The sequence below is a fragment of the Copadichromis virginalis genome, linkage group LG11 (genome assembly GCF_057382275.1).
Source record: "Copadichromis virginalis isolate Kocher_CV1m ecotype Utaka linkage group LG11, C_Virginalis_male_GT1.1, whole genome shotgun sequence".
Taxonomy (NCBI): Eukaryota; Metazoa; Chordata; class Actinopteri; order Cichliformes; family Cichlidae; genus Copadichromis; species Copadichromis virginalis.
In genome coordinates this window covers 21725011-21733775 of record NC_140628.1, presented here as the reverse complement: position 1 = coordinate 21733775, position 8765 = coordinate 21725011, and the positions used below count along the sequence as shown (strand labels likewise).

Below are 8765 nucleotides of genomic sequence, written 5' to 3'. Positions count from 1 at the left end.
TTTTTTGGATGCGAGCCAGAAGATGTCAATAATAAAATCAATTACAAAAAACGCTTCAACTCCAAACTGAGCTACACTCACTCATCAGAATATAGCACAGTGATACTCGTGGGCAGTGTCTGCCCACACTTTCTTCACAACAATAAGCTACATTTTTCTATTCCCTATGGCATGATGCATGGCAGCCGCATGTGAGGGGGGGCGGGGAGTCGCTCTGTAATCTGGGAGTACCATCTGTGGCTGTCAGCTGAAACTGCCACTTAGTGGGCCTAACACAATCACCATGTCAACAGTTGCCAACACTTGGCGCTTCCACAGTCCCCTCGGAGCACATGTGACATGCCAGAAAAGTCTAAGCATGGGAGAAACGTCTCAAAAACAAGCTGAGTCAAGCTGCTGTTAGAGTCGGATTGATTCATGTCACGGGCACACAGCGATTGGTTCTCGGCGAGGATGAATGAAAATCACAAAGAGACAAATGTAGGCATGTTACCATGTAGTGATCTCTGTGATTCATCACAAGAGGCAGAAGCCTGATGTCTGCAAGACCAACAGATGTACAACAGGTGGAGCCAAAGTCTTATTAATAAGAAAAATAGGATCAGTAAGCTGCCATTTTTACACAGTGTAATCCTCTCACGACTGAAGTCGGCCCATTTACAGATTGTCATCAAGTTACACAGTAGATTTCATCACAGCACATCTAGCAGGCATTTTTGGTACTTTAGCACACAGAAAAAAATGCTTAACAGTGTCTTTGATCAAGGAAACTGGAGTAGAAAATGTCCATTAATGCATTTTTTTTAGCAGAAATTGTCACAGTACATTTCCTCTATAAGCTCTCATAATTAAATGTGTAAACACTTGATAATGCCATCTGTTATTAAATTAGGCCAATTAGTAGGAATTATCATAAGATCTTAAGTGGTTTTGATTCCACGGCAGCTTCAATCACCTTTGCACAGATCATAGGGCATTTTGCATATTGTGGTATCATCCATCCATCCAGCCATGTGGTGTTTTTCCATTTGTTACTCCTCTGCTTCAATTTCTCCCAAATGTTAGTGCTAATGATAAGACTACAATCAGCTATTACAAAGCAGCAATAATCACACGTTATCATTAATGCATGATTCCCACTGTGAGCAATGATCAAAAATTTTGAGTCTGAGCATACAAGTCTGAGGGTACGTATTTAATACAAAGACATACTTGATGGCGTAATCTAATTAATGCAGGATTAGCAACTTAAACTTGTTGCAGGCAAAATGTTTAAAAAAAAAAAAAAAAAAACACTGCATAATAACTCAAGCAGATGGAAAGGAAACTAGAGTCTTGCACCTTCTCCCAGCTCTGTCTTCAAGTTTTTAAAAAAAATAATAAAATAAAAAATTTGCCCCAGTAGACCTTGGCCAATCACAACGCACATCCCCCAGGAAATGACTAGAAAATAAACGCTTGGAAAAATGACATGAGCACTTGTTAATGCCTGGTTAAGCTGCTGCTGAGACACTGTCAGCACCTTTAGATGGGACAGAAACTTACATATCTATCTCCTAGACTCTGTGCCTCCTTAAAAGGGGAAATGTTCGTGCATTAGAGATTTGTTGCCTCTAATCTTGTTGCCTTTCATACCAGATCATGTGAGCAGTGCAAAATGTTATTATATATTATTATTAATATTATTTTAAATATTTTTTTTTTAAAGTGGGGGTGGTTAAACAGAACAAAAAAAGGTGCAAGAAAAGGGCTCTTTAATCTTCATATTCTGGCTGTTCTTTTAAATAAAATCCTGTCTTCTCTGGTTTCCTTGTCTACTGAAACTTTAAATACTGAGTTAGCCAAGTTAGACAGTCACCCTTAATCTTGAAAGACAATTTTAAAAAGGAAGCAAATCTTCTGTCAATAAAAACTTAGCAGATACCATCATTTTTTCCTTGCACAGGACCTGATTCTGAAAGCAGCATGTAGACATACGTGCAGAAATACAGTGTGTGTGTCAGAAACACAACAAATCCAAATTGAAACAGTTCATATTGGTGTGTCTCAAACTCAATGCAACCATCCCGATTCTCTTGTGCTCTGACAATACCTTGAAAGGGAGGTGTCTGAGTTCAGTCGACGTTATATTTTTAAAAAGAAAACAAATTGTCACTCAGTGCCTGTTCAGAGTTATTGTGGGGCCATTCTTCTGTGCAGCATCATCTGACCCTGGATCGCTTGACAACAATTGTACCAGCAACCATATCATACACAGTCCTGTTGTGCTGGAAGAACAGAAGAGTGATGAAGGCTGGGAAGAAGAAGGCAATGGAAAAGTTCTTATTCAAGGCTCGAACAGTCGATCTGAAGAGGGAGACAGAAACAGTACCGTTATGTGATGTGAGGCTGTTTGCATGCACGCTGTGACTTCTGATGGATAATCTTTAAAAAAATAAATAAATAAATAAATACTCACGCAGAAAGAGAGACATTAGTTGCTGGCACGACAAGAACCCTGTTAGGCTGAACCAGAACTGATGAGTCACATGTCACGACTCTGAGTCCAATGAGAAACTTTCCGGGAGTGGCTCCTCCTGCTCCCCAAATGCATATGATCTAAAAAGAGAAACGTGTATCAGCTACCAAACATAAAATACATTTTCCACAAACAATTTAACAAGTTACGGTCGGTAAAATATCACTGCTAGATGTCAGCAAATTGCAGTCGACTGAGTTCAGTCTTCTTCCTTAAGTGCTTAACTCTAAGTACAGTGGCCACGGTAGAACAAACAACTCTAGCTGCTGTTCATCTGTAGTGAGTGGAAGCTTTCAGTCTGCTACCTAAGCTGTTGATATGCTGGTGTTGTAGTCCATTTATGTTGGAGGAGGCTGTAAAACTTTGTGAAAGGACTCCGATAAGAGTCAATGAGTCAGTGAAGCTCACTTTTGACTGACGACAGCGACACTGAGGTGAGTTGATATCTCAGACTTTTTCTTGCTGGTTTTGCCACTGCTAGCTGCTGTTAGCCTCCATTAGCTGCTGTTAGTCAGAGTTAGTGAAACTTTCTTTGAAGTAAATGTAACACTGTTGGACTCGGACACTTACCAACCAGACCCTCATATGACGTGAGATGTGTAATCAAACTGTTTATCAGAGCGAAAGTGTGACTTTTAGGAAAATTGAGCCTAACATTAGCTGGCATAATGTTAGCTTATAACCCGCTGTTGCTGTTGTGTAGCCGGCTTAGTGGCAGCTGTCCAAAGACAAGAGGGTCGCATGTCAAATCAGCTGACAGTAAGGGACTGTGACAAAATCAGGAATGAATAAACAAGTTTATGTAGGTTTTTGTATGTTATTGCACTGACAAACTGGCACCTGCCCATTTTAATGGAGACGCTCTAAGGTTATGAGAACACAGTTTGTTGGAAGACGGAATTACACACAGAGCAAAATACTTAGGAGTACGACAGCCCCTGGTTCCCCTAGCAGCTGTACCCTTAAGACCAACATCCTAGTCAAGACTCCAGATAACAGCATAAAACTTCTCCGTGTCCACTCACCTCATAAAAACAAACTAATATCCGATACACAAGAGCAACAAGCATCATTTTCTGCAGCTCCTCCATCGAGGTGTCTTCATCGATTTCCTCCACTATAAAATGCATGGCGAACTTGGAAACATCTCTGAAAAGTGAATGAAACGATACAGGTTTAAAGAATGTCTTAGTCTGATTACGAGTCTCCTTCTTGAAGGGATAAAAATTAAAAAATTTAGAAAAACATAAATACACAAGGGGCGATCGTGGCTCAAGAGTTGGGCGTTCGCCTTGTAATCGGAAGGTTGCTGGTTCGAGCCCGGCTTGGACAGTCTCGGTCGTTGTGTCCTTGGGCAAGACACTTCACCCGTTGCCTACTGGTGGTGGTCAGAGGGCCCGGTGGCGCCAGTGTCTGGCAGCCTCGCCTCTGTCAGTGCGCCCCAGGGTGGCTGTGGCTACAATGTAGCTTGCCATCACCAGTGTGTGAATGTGTGTGTGAATGGGTGGATGACTGGATATGTAAAGCGCTTTGGGGTCCTTAGGGACTAGTAAAGCGCTATATAAATACAGGCCATTTACCATTAAAGTCCAAAGACATGCAGCTTGTGGGGATAGGTTAATTGGATAATCCAAATTGCCACTAGGTGTGAATGTGCAAGTGAGTGTGAATGGTTGTCTGTCCCTATGTGTTAGCCCTGCGACAGACTGGCGACCTGTCCAGGGTGTACCCCGCCTTTCACCCTATGACAGCTGGGATAGGCTCCCGCGACCCTGAAAAGGATAAGCGGAAGCGAATGGATGGATGGATGGCATAAATACACAAACTCACTTGATTCCACTAAGGTGCATAATACTGATGATTATAGTTGCTTTGATGAAAAACAATATGAAGAAATCCACCATCTCAGCCATTAGTCTTTGGAGAGGAGAAGGAATACTGTACTCTCGGCCTGGAGAAAAGAAGCAAAGAAGTTTGTTTTATTAAGGGATGCCGGACTGCCTTTCAATTGTTTTTAAAGGCGCTCAGTCCCAGAGGGTCATCATAACCCTCAAATGTAGTGACCCTTGGAGTTAGGAAAAATCGGATATGGTTATACTGTCTGTAGCAGCTTTTACCTGGTCTCGGTGCATTTCCATTCTCCCTCGCCTGCTGCTGCTGCTGCGGCTGAGCAGGCACTGCTGCCCCGACGATGGTTTCACCTGCACGGCCGCTCGAGGAGCCGGCCGCGGGTGGGTAAGGAGGCAACGGAAGACCAAACGGATTATTATGCCAGTGCTGGGAGTTGATATCAAGAACGGTCGAAGTCCCGTTAGGTGGCTGTAAACAGTAAGGGTAGGACATGGCTGACGCTGCTAGCCAGCTTTGCCAGTTCACATATCCACTGTAGTACTGCCACATCCATGCCTGTAGTTTCTCGCAGTATCGTGTCGTGGCACGGCTTTCTTCGGCGTCCTTCTTGCCATCAGTGCTGCCCCGGTTGTCTTTTCTTTGGGTAACTTCGTCAGATAATGGCTTAACTTGACTACCACAAGGTTTATTCTTTCTCTTATCGACATCCATACTTCTGTTTTCTTTGTCGGCCATGTTTGATCGCGTTGCGTCACGTAACGTCATCTGGACGAAGAAAATAAATACGTGTCAAGATAGAGATATTGTAAAGATATGCGATGTTATGGATTCAAATAAATTGAATAATATTTTTCAATTTAAAAAAATAAAAAAAATCTCTATTTATAATTCACGTTAAACTGTTACCCCTCCTCCCCTCTCCACCTAGCAGGATGTAGTGGTGCCGCCCGATAGTTGCCTGCTATTACGGGAATCAACCACAAGGGTGCAGCATATCTGCGAGGTAGAAGTTGCAGTGATAGTGAGACATTTGGGGTCTTCGAGTTCACACAATTTAATATTCAAATGAGAAAGTACGGCAGCAAAAGATTTTCAGGACTTACTTCTGGATTTTCTCGGATAACTGCATCTGTAATTATCACATTGTTATAGAACTTATGAGATTAACTACATGAATACATGAGACTACATAAGATGACTGCAAATACAAGCCTAGTTCCAAAAAAGTTGTGTGTGTAAAATAAAAGCAGAATGCATTGATTTGCAAAATCATAAACATATATTTTATTCAAAATGAAAGTGTGGACAAAGTTCACCCTGCCATCCACAAATGGTGGTTACAAATGTATGATGCAATAAAGAAGCCATCTAGAAATCTGGATCTTCTCTAGAAAGAGCTAATTTAAAATGAACTGAGGGCAGGTAGAAAACGTGTCTGTGGTCAGACCCATCAAAATTTAAAACTTTTTTGGAAAGCATGCACACCATGTCCTCTGGACTAAAGAGGAGTGAGTGCTTGTCATCAGGACTGATTTTAAAACCCTGCTGTGCAGGAATTGGGTGCATCAATGCCTATGGAAAGGCACTTGCAGGTTTTAGATCAACATATGCTCCCATCAAGGTGACATGTTTTCCAGCAAGACAATGCCAAACCACATACTGCATCTATCACAACAGCATGGCTTCACAGTAAAAGAGTCCCACTGATGAACTGATTCAGATGTTATTTTAATTGAAAACATTTTGCAGCCTCATCATCATGAAACAAATAGTAAAATGAGTCAGCTGATACATACGATATGTGTTCTGTGTGCAAGATTTGCAAATCATTGCATTCTGTTTTTATTCCCATTTTACAGAATGTCCCAAATTTTGGAATCACGATTTATTGTGTAACAGTAAATAATGTCATTTCTTACAGCTTCATGCTGATGAATGAGATCCTTGTAGGACCTGAAACCACCTTTCGCTATTGAGATTATTCCATCACAATCAACAGGCTGCTTTTCTTAAATAAAAGAGAAATGGAATAATTGTTACAGTATTGGTGTGCACACAGCTACCACATCCTTTCTTAATGAACAAAAGAACAAAAGAATTTAGCAGCTGATCATGTCATTGTGTTTAAGGGAGCTAAGCAATTTCAAAGGAAGTATGCTTCTTAAAGCTGGCACCCACACAACACCATAAGCATGCTTAATCTGTAGGGTTTTGTTTTGTTTTTTTGAGCTGGTAGGACCTCAGGTTTCACCGCATACCTTATATTTATATCTGAGCATGTATTTTAAAAATATAAGTAAATGCTCCACAACACATTCTTTGTGCAGGCAAAGCACCAAAAACATTTGTGTGCATATGGCACCATCTTACATAACATGGCACTTGACAAAACAAAGCAGCTTGTCATTAGTCAATACTCATTGTTGCTTGACCACCACCTGGGGCCACAACCATTCACTACAGCCTGGAAATCTTTGAGGATTTATACCTCAGTGTAGTGCTCTAAAGGACCCTAATTAAAACTAATTATGTGCACTCACTTGAATTTTGCATCCATGCAACCAAGACTAGGTCACTGCTCCAACTGCAAGCAGGGATTTGGCCTTCTCACCTCCTTGTCATATGAGGGCTACTCTGATTTTAGGAGCTTTCCTTCCCTTTGTTTAAACAAAAGGCTTTTGTAACCCCCTTCCCCTCTAGCTTCAAGATCAGGTGTGTGTTTAAGCCAATCAGGTTTCTTGCTTTAAAAGGTTTCACATCTAAACAGTTTGCAAGAAGGTAACTGCAGGTCATGCCAGCTACGAACATTAAACTAGTGCAGCTATACAGGGAGGTATTTCCTTAATTTTGCACCCTTAACTTTGACCTGATGTGCAGCTGGCACAGCATTTTTAGTAGAGGATGCACGTTTGCATAGTGATAGGCATCTGGATGCAGGACATGCTGTATTGATACAGTCTATAATGTAATTCTTGGAATTGAACCAGCCATATTGAAAATGCCTTTTAAAGTGCAATCTGTTAAACTGAAGGGAATTAGTCTGGCTTTGAAAGTAGTGTTAGAAATGGAGACAAACTGGCTCCACTGTAAATTTTTAGTAGGACATGAGCTGCACACATTGTCAATCATTTAAACCCCCATAGGTAAAGGATGTTGAATTGCATGGGTGAGTAGCATGTGACATTTGAGTTTATGCACCAGAGTCACATTCGAGTCAGTAAATGTGCACCTGATGCTTCACAAGTACAAGACTTTGTAGTAAGAGTCAGACAGAGTGAAGTGTCACAGTTTAAACTTTATTGGCATGTTTGGCAGTAGCGCACAGTCTTGAAGGAACAGAGGAACAGGAACTCTTCACAAAGAGTGCATTAAGCTACTTTCTTATAGGTCCTCACTGCAACAACATCATCCATGTAACATTTCTGTTGAGACAGGGTTCAAAGGTCAGACATTCATTCACTTAAAGCTGTAGAGCAGCAAAAGCGCCATGTTAGGCATGCAGACTGCATATAAAGAGCAAACAGCTTTAATGGCACAGATAAACCATCAGTTACTTACAGCTATTAGTTTTCCATCTTCAATTGCTCGCTCAATTCTTGTCGTCTTTCCATCCCAAGCCTGTTTCTGCACGAGTTTGCCATCCTCAATTGTCATGGTGGTCTGAAATTAGGAAAGTTTATAGAGAGGGCTTTAGTAAGACCTTAAAATGTGTGTAAAATAAAGTCTGGCTGGACCTGGGATGACCCACCTTGGTGGCTCTGCCGTCAGCAGTGTCCTCGTCGCATTCCTCATTCAGCTTGAACTTGAACTCCGTGGTCTTGAATGTAGTCACAGACTTTAGTGTGATAAACCCATCATCACCCATGCTGATCACCACGTTAGGCTTTGCAAGGATTCCCATTTGCCGAGTGGTGTAATTTACGCCTACAACACAGGAAGGATCCAATTAGTAAACTGTTAAAATACAACAGATAACAGCGTGCATCGTTTTAATCAAAAAAAAAAAAAAAAAAAAACCACAAAATGAACAAGCTTACCGACTGCTTTCATGTAGTCATCAAACTTGTCGCTGTTAACAAGAGTCCAGTTTCCAACAAACTGCTCAACCATGATGGTGAAGGTGACGTTTGGGCTGCAGACAAAGAATACTTGAATCCTCTGCTGATGAAAGGCGAAGGGACCGAGAAGTTGTGAAAATTGCCTATTTGTAGCTTGATTGAGCACGCGTTTGATTCGGGCCCACCAATCAAGAGCAGGTGCCGTGGTTGCCTTGGAAATCAGCAGATTAGGGGCGTGGCTTTAAATCAGATTTCATCTGATTTTGATTAAGTGTTTGATAGAAGTGAAATGTGTAGCTTATCCTGGGTTTACTGACTTCAGCAATAAAACGGAAGTA

General features: G+C 41.4%; 2 protein-coding genes across 2 annotated transcripts; both read right to left on the bottom strand.

The window, feature by feature from the left end:
* Nucleotides 1-1174: 1174 nt before the first annotated feature.
* On the bottom strand, nt 1175-5149 carry LOC146698533 (protein FAM8A1-like). Its single transcript, XM_085473689.1, has 5 exons — nt 4636-5149; nt 4349-4469; nt 3544-3667; nt 2459-2598; nt 1175-2346 (listed from the first exon to the last, which is right to left on the bottom strand). The coding sequence occupies exons 1-5, from the start codon at nt 5132-5134 to the stop codon at nt 2202-2204; spliced, it is 1029 nt and encodes a 342-aa protein (XP_085329815.1). The 5' UTR covers nt 5135-5149; the 3' UTR covers nt 1175-2201.
* A 2502-nt stretch (nt 5150-7651) lies between these two features.
* Nucleotides 7652-8491, bottom strand: fabp4b (fatty acid binding protein 4b). The gene is made up of 4 exons (XM_085472688.1): nt 8407-8491; nt 8118-8293; nt 7928-8029; nt 7652-7791 (listed from the first exon to the last, which is right to left on the bottom strand). Exons 1-4 carry the CDS (start codon nt 8477-8479, stop codon nt 7738-7740), a joined length of 405 nt encoding a protein of 134 aa, XP_085328814.1. The 5' UTR covers nt 8480-8491; the 3' UTR covers nt 7652-7737.
* Between the last annotated feature and the right edge of the window lie 274 nt (nt 8492-8765).